Source organism: Pongo pygmaeus, chromosome 1 (genome assembly GCF_028885625.2).
Source record: "Pongo pygmaeus isolate AG05252 chromosome 1, NHGRI_mPonPyg2-v2.0_pri, whole genome shotgun sequence".
In the NCBI taxonomy this organism is placed as follows: Eukaryota; Metazoa; Chordata; class Mammalia; order Primates; family Hominidae; genus Pongo; species Pongo pygmaeus.
The window spans coordinates 210,894,850-210,911,297 of record NC_072373.2 but is presented as its reverse complement, the minus strand read 5'-3'; the positions used below and the strand labels follow the sequence as shown (position 1 = coordinate 210,911,297).

At 41.1% G+C, this 16,448-nt stretch overlaps 1 protein-coding gene across 5 annotated transcripts in view; it reads left to right on the top strand.

Moving 5' to 3' along the window:
- OTUD3 (OTU deubiquitinase 3) overlaps positions 1 to 16,191 on the top strand; it is a 30,866-nt gene extending 14,675 nt beyond the window's left edge. Inside the window, exons 4-8 of one of the 5 annotated variants that reach the window (XM_054442229.2) lie at positions 750 to 872; positions 7,463 to 7,570; positions 8,087 to 8,183; positions 9,628 to 9,812; positions 10,761 to 16,191. In XM_054442229.2, the coding sequence (XP_054298204.1) occupies positions 750 to 872; positions 7,463 to 7,570; positions 8,087 to 8,183; positions 9,628 to 9,812; positions 10,761 to 10,937 (690 nt within the window). In that variant the 3' untranslated portion in view covers positions 10,938 to 16,191. Of the gene's footprint in view, positions 1 to 749; positions 873 to 7,462; positions 7,595 to 8,086; positions 8,184 to 9,627; positions 9,813 to 10,760 lie in introns of all 5 variants that reach the window. The other 4 variants (XM_054442220.2, XM_054442211.2, XM_063658927.1 and 1 more) reach the window with 4 other exon arrangements.
- Positions 16,192 to 16,448: the final 257 nt, after the last annotated feature.

Sequence of the window (16,448 nt, the reverse complement as noted above, 5' to 3'; positions counted from 1 at the left end):
TTCTGTACTGCACAACTCTAGGGAGCCCCATTCTTGTGCTGTGTGTCAGGGGTGTAGTTCACATAGAATATCTTGTGGGTGGCGCCTGCAGGGTTGAGCGCTGCAGGCCGTAGTACTTTATGTAATTTTGTTTTGAAGCTGACATAGGTAGGAGATTTGGGTTTGTTGTTGATAATGTTTCTCATTTAGGTGGTTAACAGAAAATGCTATTTTCATTTTAACGAAAGGGGTGGATTTACCTTGAAGCTAATGAAACATCAGGCCACTCATTTGTAGGACTCCTTTTCTAGGTCTCGGGAGAGGTTCTACCAGTTTTATATTTATAATTTTGCATTTTTTTTTTTTTCCTCAAAGAGAACCTTCAAATAGTTAGGGCTTCAAGCTCAACAAATCTGGATCTGCCCCTGGGCCTTACCCTTGGAATGGGCTTGTGCATTAGAGGGGCTCAGAGGTAATACAGCCTCTGAAGCTTAAGCTTATTTAACTTCATCGCAAGTCTGCCCCTGGTTTTTGAATTTCTTACGTGGATTTATTTCCATGGAGTTACATATTAAATAAGCATACAGAAGCATACACGCGTAGGAAGGAGGTAGTTTGGAAATTGCTTGTGACATATCCCAGGTGTGTTCCCAATTAGTGTCTGCATAGACCTGCTGACTGGGCTTCCTCAGCAGTCTAGGTGGGTGTTTCTCTCCAGAAGTTGACAGTGTTCAGATCCTCACTGGCACGGCCCCTTCTTTTGTCTACAGATTCGTGGTACAGATAAAAGCAGCGTGAGGGAGTTACACATCGCATATCGGTATGGAGAGCACTATGACAGTGTTCGGAGGATCAATGACAACTCAGAGGCACCTGCACATCTCCAGACGGATGTGAGTGAGGCCTCGGTTTTCTCCCGTATTCCCAGCCCTACAGGAAACAGGTCGAGAGCTGTATATCTGGCGCTAAAAACCAGTAATGTTTTTGTGGAAAGTTGGCATTAAGAATCTGTGGGCCTGATTTTAAAAATATTTTTTATTTCTTAGTTTAGGTGAGAATGATAGATAAAATTGCTTATTATTATTTTGCTTTTTCTGATAGTTGATAGTTACAATTGTATGTGTATAAGAAACATGGAATTTTAAAATTATTTTTATGTTTTAAAATTAATCCACACCTTTTTTTTTTTTTTTTTTAATTGAAGATGGAGTTTCGCTCTTGTTGCCCAGGCTGGAGTGCAGTGGCGCGATCTCGGCTCACCCAACCTCCGCCTCCCGGATTCAAGCGATTCTCCTGCCTCAGCCTCCTGAGTAGCTGGGATTACAGGCATGTGCTACCATGCCCGGCTGATTTTGTATTTTTAGTAGAGACGGGGCTTCTCTATGTTGGTCAGGCTGGTCTCAAGCTCCTGACCTCAGGTGATCTGCCCACCTTGGCCTCCCAAACTGCTGGGATTACAGGGGTGAGCCACCGTGCCTGGCCTAACCCATGCTTCTTATCTGAAATCTGAAAACTATAGTAAAGGTAAAGAAGAAAATAAAAAGCACGTAAAGTCAACTCAGCTACCTGAATGTAAATTTTGTTACTGTTTTGGTAGATTTCCTTTCATTTAATGCATTAAAACATGGTTGACATTTTATTTATATAGCTTTGTTTCCTGTTTTTAAAAATTAACATCATTGGCCGGGCGTGGTGGCTCACGCCTGTAATCCCAGCACTTTGGGAGGCCGAGGCGGGCAGATCACCTGAGGTCGGGAGTTCAAGACCAGCCTGACCAACACGGAGAAACTCCATCGCTACTAAAAATACAAAATTAGCTGGGCATGGTGGCGCGTGCCTGTAATCCCAGCTACTCGGGAGGCTGAGGCAGGAGAATCACTTGTACCTGGGAGGTGGAGGTTGCGGTGAGTCAAGATCGCGCCATTGCACTCCAGCCTGGGCAACAAGAGTGAAACTCCCATCTCAAAAAAAAAAAATTAACATTATTGCATAAACCTTTTTTCCTGTTTTTACACATGATCCAAAACCATTGTTTTTTAAACAATTTTATTTATTTTTTGAGATAAGGTCTCGCTGTGTTGCTCAGGCTGGAGTACAGTGGCACCATCATGGCTCACAGCAGGCTTGTCTACATGGACTCCAGCGATCCTCCCACCTCGGCCTCATGAGTAGCTAGGACTACAGGTGTGTGCCACCATGCTTCGTTAATTTTTTAATTTTTTGTAGAGATGAAGTTTCACTATGTTGCCCAGGCTGCCCTCCAGCTCCTGGGCTCAAGTGATCCTCCTGCCTTGGCCTTCCAACATGTTGGGATTACAGGTGTGAGCCATGGTGCCTGGCAATTTTAATTCTTGAATAGGTCATATTTGTCCATGGATTAGAATTCAAAATATGTAATGGGATATATAGTCAAAGTCAATCTCCTACCCTTGTACTTCAGCCACACTGTTTTCCCTGGATGCAATCAGTGGTATTAGTATATCATAAAATCTGCTATGGTTTACATACCAAGCCAATATATGTATATGTGCACATATTCCACTTTTGCCATTTTTACACTCTCCCCACCACTAGTTGTAGCATCCTACACATACTACACATCCCACACATACATCCTGCGCTGTGCTTTTTAAATTTAACGTGTCTTGGGATTTAATTCATGGTAGTACATAAGGAACTTCCTGTATCCTTTTTAAAGGCTGCGTAGTGTTCTGTTCTGTAGATGCATTATAATATTTTTGACCAGTCACTTACTGATGGACTTTTAGGTAGTTTCTAATCCTTTGCTATTATAAGCAATGTGCAGTACCTTTTATGTACCTCATTTCACTCATGTATCTGTGGGACACATTCCTAGAAGGTCCTTGCCACATCAGAGGATGTTGATAAGTGTATTGTCAAATTACGTTCTAACAAGATTTCACCAGTTTAAACTCCCACCTGCGATATGTGGCTCTTTTCCTGCACGGTGCGCTTCGTCAGCATAGCATTACCAAATTTATCAATCCTTTTCATTGTTAGGGGAAAAATTGTTTACTTAACCTAGTTTTAATTTGCATTTCTCTTATTTATTCATCTTTTCCTGTGTTTAAGACATATTTCTATTTTTTTGTAAATGGTATTAATTTTTTTTCCCCATTTTTTTCCCTATTAAGTTGTCTTAATGATTTTGGGGAGCTTTTTATGTATTAGGGAAATTAGCCTCTGTCTGTGATATGAGTTGCAAATAGTTTTTTGCACTCTGTCTTTTGTCTTTTTTCTCCTGTGGTCTTTGCTATGAAAGAATTTTAGATTTTTACATGGTTAAATTTGTTACGATTTTCTTATATGCCCTTTGGATTTTGGGTCATAACTAGGGAAGTCTTTCCCACTCTGAGGTTAAAAAGAATTCTCCCATAGTTTAGAATAGTACTTTCATAGTTTCACTTTATTTATTTATTTATTTATTGAGACTCGGTCTCACTCTGTCACCCAGGCTGGAGTGCAGTGCTGTGCTCATGTTTCACTGCAGCCTCAACCTCCCAGGCTCAAGCGATCCTCCTGAGTAGCTGGGACCACAGCTGTGTACCACTATGCCTGGCTAATTTTTTATTTTTTGTAGAGACAGGGTCTCACTTTGTTGCCTAGGCTGGTCTCGAACTTCTGGACTCAAGCAACCCTCCTGCCTCGACCACCCAAAGTGTTGAGATTACAGATGTAAGCTACTGCACCCAGCTCATAGTTTGACTTAAAAAAAAAAAAATTAAATCTTGGCTTCATTTGAAATTTATATTCATATAAGGGTATGAGGCTATGGATCCAACTTTATATTTCCCTTGTGATTACCTAGTTGTACCCAAACCACTGATTAATTATACATCTTTTCTCCACTGATTTAAAATGCCACTTTCTTTCCATATACTAAATTCCCATACGTATTTGGGTCTATTCCTAGACATTTGGTTCTGGTCCACTGATCTCCCTGTTCACATGTTGATGCCTCATTGTTTTAGTTGGTATATTTTAAAATCTGGTAGGATTTTTCACTCATAATTAATTTTCTTTTTATAAGTTTCCTTATATGTTCTTGTCTTTTTTAAAAAAAAAAAAAATGAATGTTAGAATCGATGTGTCTAGTTCAAAGGAAATCCTATTGAGTTTTTTTTTTTTGAGATAGTCTTGCTCTGTTGCCCTGTTGCCCAGGCTGGAGTGCAGTGGTGCAACCTCTGCCTCCTGGGTTCAAGCGATTCTCCTGCCTCAGCCTCCCGAGTAGCTGGGATTACAGGTGCTCGCCACTACCCTCGGCTAATGTTTGTATTTTTAGTAGAGACGGGGTTTCACCATGTTGGCCAGGCTGGTCTTGAACTCCTGACCTCAAGCGATCTGCTTATCTTGGTCTCCCAAAGTGCTGGGGTTACAGGCGTGAGCCACCGTGCCCGGCCCTATTGAGTTTTTTAAAATTGGAATCTCATTAAGTTAATAGAGTGATTTAAGGAAAAGCTGACATCTTTTTGATGTTGAGTCTTTTATTATTTAATTGACTTTGTGATCCATAGGAACATTTTCTTCATATAGATCTTGCCCACTTTTTGTTGAGTTTATTCTTAGGAGGTGTTTTGTGTTTTTTGTGTCTATTGTAAAGAGATCTTTTATGTTTTCTAGTTGGTTATCATTTGTCTATGAGAGCTGTTAATAACAAGATGTTAATTACATACTTAGGTATCCCACAGAATCCCTCTTTTTTTAAAAGTTAAGGCAAAATTCACATAACATAAAATTAATCATTTAAAAATATATAGTCCAGTGGTACTCAGTACATCCGCAGTGTTTGTTGTACAACCACTTCTTCTGTCTAGTCCCAAAATATTTTCATCACCCCAAAAGCAAACCTCATACTCATTAAGCAGTGACTCCCAATTCCCCCTCTCCCCTAGCAATCACCAGTCTGCCTTTCTTCTCTGAATTTGCCTATTCTGGACATTTTATGTAAATGGAATTATATGTGACTTTTTCTTTGTGGCTTCTTTCCCTCAGTATAATGTTTTTGAGAGTCATTCATGGCGTACCATGTATCAGTACTTCATTCTTTTTTATGGCTGAATAATATTCCATTGTTTGGAGAGGTGATTTTTTGTGCACCCATTCATCTGTTAATGAGCATTTAGGTTGTTCCCACCTTTTGGCTATTGAGAATAGTGCTGCTGTGAGTATATGTGTACAGTATTTTTACAAATTCCTATTTTCAGTCTTTTTGGATATACCTCGGAGTGGAATTGTTGGGTCATATGATAAACCTAAATTTAACATTTTGAGGAACTGCCAAACTGTTTTCCACAGCAGCTGTACTGTTTTACTTGCCACTGGTAATGTATGAAGGCTCTGCTTTCTCTTCATCCTCTCTAACATTTGTAGTTTTTTTTTTTAAATGGTCATCCTAGTTAGTATCTTAAAATTTTTTTTCTTTTTTTTGAGATGAAGTCTTGCTCTGTCGCCCAGGCTGGAGTGCAGTGGCATGATCGTGGCTCACTGCAAGCTCCACCTCCCGGGTTCACGCCATTCTCCTGCCTCAGCCTCCCGAGTAGCTGGGACTACAGGCACCCACCGCCACGCCCAGCTAAGTTTTTGTGTTTTTAGTGGAGACAGGGTTTCATCGTGTTAGCCAGGATGGTCTTGATCTCCTGACCTCGTGATCCACCCACCTCGGCCTCCCAAAGTGCTGGGATTACAGGCATGAGCCACCACGCCCGGCCAGTATCTTAAAGTTTTGAATTGCATTTCCTTAATAGCTAATGACATTGAACATCTTTTCATGTGCTTTTCGGCCATCTGTATATCTTTGGTGAAATGTCTATTCAAGTCTTTTGCCTATTTTTTAATTGGGTTCTGCCTTTTTGTTTTTGAGTTGTAAGAGTTTTTTAATATATTCTAGATGCTAGATTCTTATCAGGTATATGATTTGCTGTAATTTTTTTGGTTTGCAGTAGTTTTTTTGTTGATTCTCTTGTTTCAGTTACAGAATTATATCATCTACAAAGACAGATTACTTTTTTCTTTTTAATTTTATACTTAAAATTTATTTTGGCTAAATACTTTGGCTGTTACCTCCAAAATATTGTTAAGTAAATGGGGGGAGTGATTATTGTGTTTCTTCCTTTAATGGGAATGAAGACATCATTCTGTGGATTTACAGAGGTTATTTAACCATATCCATACTATAAAGCCTTTGGGTGGTTTCCAGTTATTGACGACTATAAGTAACACTGTTAGCACTTTTACCTGAATCTTTTCTCTTTTTTTTTTTTTTGAGACAAGGTCTAGCTCTGTTGCCCAGGCTGGAATGCAGTGGTGTGATCTCGGCTCACTGCAACCTCCACCTCCTGGGCTCAAGCCATCCTCCCACCTCAGCCTCCTGAATAGCTGGGACTACAGGTGCATGCCACCATGCCCAAATAATTCTTTTGTATTTTTTTGTAGAGACGGGATGTCACTTTGTTGCCCAGGCTGGTTTTGAACTCCTGAGGTCAGGTGACCCACCCCCATCAGCCTCCCAAAGTGCTGAGATTACAGGTGTGAGCCATTGCACCAGGCCCATAAATCTTTTCTCTATTCGATATTATTTCCTTTGGCTAAATTTCAAAACTGAAACTACTGGGTCAAAGACTCCTGTAACTCTTTGTCAAATTCTTAGGGTTTAATTTTATAATAGAATGCTTTGTATTAACATTCTGAGGAATACACTGCACATTGCTGGAGTCCACTATACTTTTACATTCAAAAAACAGAACTGTCTTTGCCCGTTTACCTATCTGCCTGCATTATTGGGAAGCAGAAGAAGAAGGTGGTTGAGCATCTACAGAGGGATCATTTTAGCTTTTCTGATTTAAGGCCCAGGTTGTAAAGGTCTCATGGATCCCAAGTGAACTGTTGTTTGTGGCTTTAGGATTTGGATTGACCAGTTTCCCTGGGTGTGGTGGTATGTACCTGAGGTTAGATGAGTCATGCTCATCCGTGGCTGTCCAGCTGGGACAGGAGCTTCAGTACCTCTAAGCGTGCTGATGATCAAATAAGGCTTGGGAACCAGAGGGAAGTTGTATGTAGGTTTCTTCAAGACCAGTACCGTTTTTGTGCAAAAGTTCACCAGGTGCGAGTATAGAGGATCGTTTTCTGTTAAGCTCACGGCTCTGAAAATCAGCTGAGGTGACTGTGTGCTGTCAGAGGCAGCAGTCATTTGCCAGTGTTGGCATTTAGACATGGGAGTGCGAATGCCTTTCTTACTGAGCAGTTATTCTGTCTTTTGGGCCTTTCTTTTCAATTCCTCTGTTGTGACTCGAAGTACAATGAGTGGATAAAATGGAGCCTAGTCATTGCTGTTCTGTTAAGGTTGTTTCTAGAATGTTTTCCCCTATGTATATGAATTTTTCCAGATTAGAGTGTCTTGTGTTGAAGATTCTGAACATAGTTTGATTCTCAACATAGTTCCCTGATTATTATTTGTTTTCTTTAGTTTCAGATGCTTCATCAAGATGAATCAAATAAAAGAGAAAAGATCAAGACAAAGGGAATGGACTCTGAAGAAGACCTGAGAGACGAAGTAGAGGATGCTGTCCAGAAAGTTTGTAATGCAACTGGATGTTCAGTTAGTATTTCTGTCTTGCAGGAATGATTTAGAAGCAAGCATTGCTGTGCCTAGCTTATGTCTTAGTTTCGTAGCACCTCTCTAGCATATCAGCACCTTGTGGGCCAAAATAGGCCCATGAGATTTGTAGTTTGATTAGCATATGTGGCTTAATGAGAACTGTTTATTAATTTCCCTGTTGTTTGCTAGACTTCACCCAGTACTGCTCAAAGGTCTTAGGAAGTATGTGGATTTAATTTTTCCTGACTAGTGTTTACAGTAGTACAAATGCAGTTTTATAGAGGGAATTCATTTATAAATGTACATTAGATGGTTATTTCAAGGGACCAACCTTATTGGAAATTGACATTTTTCTAAACGGAAAAGGTCCTGAAACCTTGTGTTAATTCTCACTGTTACATCTTTATGTTTATGATTATTGAAGTAGAGCTAGGCAGAAAAATATACCCAGAGTTTTGAAGTGGTTTTTTTGTTCGTTTGTTTCTTGGATAGGATTTTAATTTAATAGTCCAGAACCTGGAAGCTGAAAATTATAATATTGAATCTGCAATAATTGCCATGCTTCAGATGAACCAAGGGAAGAGAAATGGTAAGTCCATGACTAATATTTATAGGTCTTCAAAATGGTTGTGTTGGTAATTTTCCAAATATTTATTTTTTAACTAAGTCACAGGTGGTAACTGTTCTGTCATTCGTTTAGGAGTTGTTTATTGAGCACGTTCTGTATGTAGACATTTTTTACTAGGTCCTGTCTCTGCTTCAGGGGGAGTATAGTTCAGGGGTAGAGGGTGGATGGTGGAGACAGGTAAACTGGTGCGATAGTACATAATGGGGTGGGAGTACAGGGTGCTGGGGGACGCATCAGGGAAGAATTAGCCTGTTTAGAAATAAGATGCCCTTAGAAGACCAAAATGATAACCAAAATAAAATGGAGAGAGAAATACCTTGTTTTTCTGGTGGAAATATTTAGATTTGTATTAGCTTGTGATAATTTTGATTTTTTTTTTTAACTTGAACCAAGTGTAATTTTGTGACTCAGAGGAAAGAAAAGAGATGTAACGGCTGGGTGTGGTGGCTCACACCTGTAATCCCAGCACTTTGGGAGGCTGAGGCAGGTGGATCAGGAGGTCAGGAGTTTGAGACCAGCCTGACGAACATGGTGAAACCCTGTCTCTACTAAAAATACAAAAATTAGCTGGGTGTGGTGGCAGGTGCCTGTAATCCCAGCTACTCAGGAGGCTGAGGCAGGAGAATTGCTTGAACCTGGGAGGCGGTGGTTGCAGTGAGCTAAGATCGCACCATTGCACTCCAGCCTGGGCAACAGAGCGAGACTCCTTCTCAAAAAAAAGAGAAAAGGATGTAACATCTTATTAATTTCTCAAGTCATTTATTTAAAATGATATCAATAAATACTGATTGCCACATGTTACATGTCAGATACTGTTTCTGGCATCATAGTTCTCCATGTGATGAGATATTTTATTATCCACTATGTATTGGCTGTACTTTTAGAAATCTGTAAGTAACTTGGTCTTTGTGACTTTAAACAGCATCCTCCAGTGATCTGTGCTGTTCAGTATAGTGTGTACCTGCCACGTGAGCAATGAGACTGGAGAGCTACATTTTAAATGTTGTTTAATTTTAATTTAAATGTAAATGGCCACATATAACTGGTGGCTAATACATTGGACAGCACAGCTTTAGAGCCTGTTTCTTTTCTGGGTTTTGGGTGCAAATGGAAGATTTTCCCATAAAAATTCATGTTAAAACATAATTTATCTAAAAAGTACTCTGCCGGTTGGAAGCTGATCAAAAAGCTGGTCAGTGGGTTATTTTAGAATTTATCTTCCAACTTTTGCCAACTTTTTCTTCCTATGTTTCCCACTGTCTTGACATTCGAATTTGTCTCAAGGAAACTTACTTCCCCTATGACCGAAGTAGGGACCCAGGTAATTTTGGAATCATTAATACAGTAATCACCCTGTGTAACTCTCTCAGGTTCTCAGTTTTAATGAAATGTCTTTCTTTGGAAGATGCAGAAGAGAATCTTGAGCCCAGTGGTCGAGTGCTGAAGCAGTGTGGCCCTTTGTGGGAGGAGGGTGGCAGTGGTGCCAGAATCTTTGGAAATCAGGGCTTAAATGAAGGCAGGACCGAAAATAATAAGGCACAGGCCAGCCCTAGTGAAGAAAACAAAGCAAATAAAAACCAGCTGGCAAAGGTATGTGAGATGGGGTTGAATGGGCAGGTGGTGGGCGGGTGTAATTCTGTGGCAGTGGGGGTAGCTTGAGATGAATATTGTATTTGTATTTTCCTTCTGATTTATAAAAGTAGTGTGGAAAATCTGGGGAATGCGTAAAGATACATCAAGAAGCAGAATGACCTCACTTACCCTGTTTGGTGTATGCCGTGACAATTGGAAGGAAATATACCCTGAAATTGTCCTCGGTGTACAAATGAAAAGCCTCCTTTCCCACCTAACATTACTGTACGTGTGGGCTCTTCCCATGTTTATCCATGTTTTTTATAAATGCCATGATCTGCAGTGAACACCTTTGTGTATAAATCTTTGGTTTTTGCATTATTTTCTTGGATAAAGTCCCAGAAGAGGAATGAACAGGTTAAAGGTCATGGATACATGAACCTTTTAAAGGCTTTTGGTAAATTGTCAAGTGCTTCCCAGAAAGGTACATCTCCCTCCCCGCCCTTCATTCCCACAGGTAGTATGTGACGTCTTCCATTTTACTGAATTTGGAATCATTTTAAAGATTTTCACCAAGAAGTTCTGAGCTCAAAATGCCACAGTGTAAAAAGCCACAGCAGAGGCAGAGATGCAATAAGCTTCTGAGGATTTTGTCAGAATTACCTGGGGCATTAAATTATGTGGGGAAAAGTGTCCTCTGACACGTGTGTTTGTTACCAACTCTTGCTGGATGAGGGCTGGTTTCTTTAAGAGAAGAATGGAATTGATTTTGTTTGCTAGTTCAGCAAGGAAATTTAAATGTAAATTTGAGCAGCAGTGGACAGTAAATCATCTTTGGCGTCTTAGATTGGTTTTCCCTGTTCCTGCTGAAAAGCAATCTGTGCCCTTTGCCACCATCTCCCTTCTAGCAGGTGGCAGCTTGAGTCCCCCGTGCTTCCTACTCACCACCACGGCCTTCTCTCTCAGGTCACAAACAAACAGAGGCGAGAACAGCAGTGGCTGGAGAAGAAGCGGCGGCAGGAGGAGAGGCACCGCCACAAAGCCCTGGAGAGCAGAGGTAGCCACAGGGACAATAACAGAAGCGAAGCAGAGGCGAACACGCAGGTCACCTTGGTGAAGACCTTCGCTGCTCTCAACATCTGACTCTCTGGCCTCTTGGGAGTTGTAAGAAGCGGCTGGAAAAGGATTGCTGTGTGCCAGACTTTCCAGTGAGGCCGTCCTTTTATAAAACGCAACACAACCAACAAAGCCCACACACATGAGCTCACACACTGAGTTAGTTTCCTTCGAGCTGCCTCTTTTTTTGTTCGAAATTTTATTAGTGATATGTTTTGTTTTATGAAAATGCAGTGAGGCCATTCATATTCTGTAATACAAAATTAAAATACTGAGTTTTAGGGGCAGATAGTTAGGTCAGGAAAAACCTTTTAAGTGGTGGCTTTATTTGCCCTGAAAATCAGACTTCAGTGACCCTAGGATCTTTCCTTAACATTTGGGGTGAGTTTTGCTGTAATTGTTCATGAGTAGTTTAGAATAATTGTTAGAAATTCAGAATGACAAGTTTCCTTAGTTTCTCTTTCATTCTCAAACAGATATATAGGGTAGCTTATAAATCATCTCCAACTCAGGAATATGCTTTGATTTACTTCTAATCCAAGTTACTCAGAAAATAATTCAGGAATTGTTTTCCCAAAGTTACATGAGGGTTGTGGCCTGCAGTCAGGATGGAAATTAACCGCGTTTCTCTCCTTCCTGATTCTGATGTTGTTTCAGATGGGATGCAGGTGCTAGTTAGTTCATTTGCACTCGAGCCATATGTATGATAAATGCAGCTGACTGTTAATTAGGCCTGGCCTTGTTGGGAAGTTGACAGTGGTGTTGGGTTTTTGGTATTTGTTTCCTGACAGTGAGAAGATGGCATGATACTGCTTGTGATACAGCTCTGGAATTCTGATAGTGTGTAGAGCAGGGTCTGTAGTTGTAACAGGAGAACTCCTGGGGTTTTGCCTAAGAGGAGTCTAAAGAATTATGTTTTTATAGGAGAAGCCTGGAAGAATAAGGTTTTTCATGTTCACATTTTAAATAACGATTTTCTTCCTTTCTGTTCTAGACTTAGATGCCTTCAGAGAGATACATGGTAACTTGACCTTATAGGTCGCTAAACTTAGTATTGTGGAAATTAAATCTTATAAAATGCTACATTTATTTCTTTTTATTTAAGCCCTGTTTGGCATTTCAAAGTTGGGAAAACTCCAGCATCTGCTGGAAGTTGTTGGACCAGCAGGGTTGGTTGACTTAGGTTGGACCAGCAGAGAAGAGAACATACTTTGGTTAAGGCCTTCGAATCACTCTTCAGTTCTGAAATAGGCAGACTTGAGCAGTGGAGGGATGTCATTCCTAAAACTGAGTTAGGTGGTTGTGAACTTAAGAACCATAACGTATGAGGCGGCCCATCTTGGATAATCTTTGTCTTTTGGGACCTAATACTTGGGCAAATAATTGATGCTGAGTTGAAAGGTAAATTATTAGTTATCTTCCCCACCCTTCACATTTCAGAATTATAAAAATTCAGAGGCAAAGTGAAAACTAAAAAGTTTGGTAGGCCCTGGAGTCGTCAGATTGTCTTTATCATGAGGCCATTTGCTTTCTTCAGTTTCACTGGTATCTTTTGATTTTGTTTTTGACTTTGGTGGCTTTTTGTAGTTGGAGCATCAGTAGTCTCTTGGAATTGCTCCTAGGACATTGTGGTTTAGGTTTCTTCCTGGGTACAGTACATTGTAAAATTTAGCAGATTAAAAAAAGTACACAGCATTTTTTTTCTGTGCACATCGCAGAGTCCTGAGCTTGAGGCTGTGTTACTCTACTCATTCCAAACGAATGAAAGATCTCTGTTGCCTTACTCTAAGGAAGTGAGATCGAGTGCGTTAGGATCTATGGTTGTCTTGGTTTTCAACTCTGGGCAGATTCCTGACTGGCTGAGTGTTTCTGAACGAAGATGTTTTCCTGTCTGTTTTGTACTGCTTGAGTGCAGAGGCCAGATCCTCTCAGAAAGATAAGATTGTATGCCAGAAATTCAGATTAGCAGTCAGCTTAAGAGAGACTTATTGTCAGAAGTAGTAGAATTGCTTTATTTACTTGGTTAATGAAGGTGGCCTTGGGCCCTGTTGGGTTTTAGAAGTTTTAGAAGCTGCTAAAAAGTGATTAAAGAATATTGGGAACATTTATTTTTTAAATTACCTAATTCTGATAATAGGCTTCAGCATTTCTGGAGTATAATAATGGTGGTTTAAAAAACTAATCAAATGGCTTTAGTAATTTTCTTTTATTACTGTTGCACAGCTTTTCAGTTACAGTTGGTCTATGTTTAGTGTGTTAATTATTAGGAATAGGGTACATGCATCCAACTTCAGTGATACCTTCTAGCTAATGGTTTCAATTTAGACTTCACTGCCTCAGTCTCACTGGGTACATAAGAAGGTTGGAATCAATATGCTTAGTTGCCTCAGTGGGCACTTGAAAATTACTTCACTGGCAGCCCGAGTGGAGGCCCAGTATGTTTAGTCCTGGGATGATTGTTGTCAGCAGCTGTTACTCTAGTACAGGTACTCCTGTGAACTCTTTATTAGGAACTGAATGTGTCTTAACCTCTGTGTTACATCTTGGCTGGTAGAGATTTATGTTACATGAGATTGTCTTGGTAGCTTGTAGTGTGGTCAGGAGAAAGGGGATGGAGCAGTGGTGCATAGCTGCTTTACTGCTCTTATAAACCGTTTATAAAGGTTTTACGGATTTTGAAAATATTTTTTTTTAGAGGTCAAAATAAATACAATTTTAGTGGCAACAGCTTTGAACTAGAGAGGTAGATGTATTAAAGCAACATAGAACCATAACTTCTAGATAATGTAGTTGCCACTAGGAGATACTAGAAAGTTAGAATGTATGTATGTATTTAGTTTTTCAATAATAATGAACATACACTTTCAGGAGCAAAGTACGGTTGAGAAATTGTGGCAGAAAGAATTTTAAATGTTAGTCGAAGTTGTCTGTAGTTTCTTTAATAAGCTCTGAAAACACTTCCAATGCCAATTTGATTCTGAGGGCTTGGGAAGTGGGATCTCCCTTGTGGAGCAGCTGGAGCTGGCTGGGAGGGAGCCTTTCCATGGGTAATTTATTATGCCTGCCCTGCTTCCCCCAGGGAGCTTCTTCAGTGTGAAATGATGTGATTGTCGGGGGTGGGGTGGGACGAGGGCCACCTTCAGTCGGGGAGTTGCTCACATATTACACAGGTAGCATCAGATGGACTTCGGCGCTGAACTGTACTAGTAGTGAGTCCCTGTAGTCAATGTGCAATTTCTCTAATTCTGAGAAACTCTGTAGACTCTGCCTGGGTTTTACTGGGTCAGCATAGAATGCTATCGGTTAACCTCAGTGAAATATTCAGTCAGTTGAAGGAAACTTGGATTCCTAGTCAGAGGTGACTAAAAATTACCCTGACCAAAAGGATCTTTGCGGGGGGAAGAGAATGGAGCTTCCTGATTTTAGTGTGTTGCGTCAGTGGCCCTCTCTGACTCCCGTTTTGGGTAGATGCGTAGCTCTTCACTTTCTTACCTCAAGGCTCTGTCTAGCCATGTTAAATCTTTAGACTCAGTCTGATGCAGTTTTTCTGTTTTGCCATTCTCATTTATTCACAGCTTCATTCTCATTATTCACAGCTTTCAGAACAAGTGTTGCTAAAACTCCGGAGCCTTTGACAGTTCTGAGGTGATTTAATAATGGACTTTTTATAAGTTATGTTTTCCTGGCTCTAAAGTAAATTTTTTTTTTTTTTTGGAGGCAGAGTCTTGCTTTGTTGCCCAGGCTGGAGTGTGGTGGGGCAATCTCGGCTCACTGCAACCTCCACCTCCCGGGTTCAAGCGATTCTCCTGCCTCAGCCTCCTGAGTAGCTGGGATTACAGGTGCGTGCCACCATGCTTGGCTAATTTTTGTATTTTTAGTAAAGATGGGGTTTCACCATGTTAGTTAGCCAGGCTGGTCTCAAACTCCTGACCTTGTTATCTGCCCGCCTCAGCCTCCCAAAGTGCTGGGATTACAGGTGTGAGCAACCCCGCCTGGCTAGTAAATTGTATTTTTTAAATGACATCATTGAATTGAAGATCTAGATGGCATAAATTACGATGTCTGCCATTGCATATTAGAAAGGGGACAGTCATTTTTGTAACACGGAGAGAACACGGAGCACCAGTCACCACGTGCACGGAGGATGCAGAGCTTACTGTGCGCTGCTGATGGGGGCCTCCGGAGAGAGCAGTGCCTTGTGGGTGGCCTGGAAGTTCTCTCCCGAGGTGAAATTCCTTTAAAACCTCAGGCTTTGACCTATGTCTTTGAAGCAGCTGCTTTGTAGAGTCCCTCTGTTTACTGTCCTCGTTAGGACTGTTTTGTGGTTCCATGAAAATGTTTAGCATCCTTGCAGAATTACTTGAGAAGGGGCTGGTACCAGTGTAAAGAATCTATTTCTGTAAAACTACGAACTTTTGCATAGGGAATTTATTCTAAGCAGGGCATAGCCGTGATCCAGAGCTGCTGTTGCTCACTGCCAGTCCTTGCGGCTGGCGGCGATTGCCGGACAGACCCTCTGTGGCCTGGCTCTCATCCTTGGCGTGTCAGCCTGCAGCAGGCTGCCAGCCGTCCATGACAATCATGTGAGCTCAGCCACAGACTTCAGCTGGCGGTTTGATCCCTGGCAGGTCCCTCGAGCAGTACTGGTAAGAGGTCCCACGAGCAGTACTGGTAAGAGGCTTCACACATTTTCCCACTCTTACGGTTCATTTTTCATAGTAGGAAGGGCCCTTGGCCTCCCCGGTGACTCTTCCAGAGCCTCCACCAGCGCTACGCTCAGAGGAAAGAAGAAAAGGGCCAGGAGTCAGACGTCACACCCGGGGGCTCCCCTTTCCCATGTAGAAGTGTTGGCATGCGTCAGTCCCCTTTACAGAGGGGTGGATGTGTCCGTGGAGGAGGGGCCTTCTCTCTTTCTAATTGCACTATACTTGTTCTAGCTTCAGTCTGGAGATACTTAAGACCTCCATGGGGTCGTGATCCATAGACTTAGCAAGTCTTGCCTTATCTATGGAGCTCGATGGTGAGAATTGTGACCATTGTCTGATGTCCATAGTTCCTTCCCCCTAGATCGTTTCTTTCCACGGATTGTGTTCATCTGAACCATTTTATTTTTTATTTACCAAAGTACTGTACTTGGCTATTTGCAGTGTTTTCAAAACCAAATGTTTCTTTTTTTGTGTTTTTAATCTTCGATACTTGGTGCAATAGAAGCTGCAAAGATGTGCCACTTTATCTATGAAATGGAGTTTTGTATACCAATAAATTCTAGTTTAAAAACAAAGTTTTAAGTTGTTTTTATCAGTATCTGACCACCGTTTGAATGAATGCAAGGAGGCTGAGTGTGCTGGGAAATGTCCTTTTTGGAGACCTTTGTGTGGAAGCTTTGCGTGTGTGCGTGTGCTGGATTGAGTATTCTAGGTGTATAATAGTCCTTTGGGATCTGACTAAGCTTAGAACAGCTGATTTTTGCTTTAGTGCCCCTAAATGCAGCCACCACACACAATGGCAGGGCCACTCTTAAGGACTACACACTTAAGA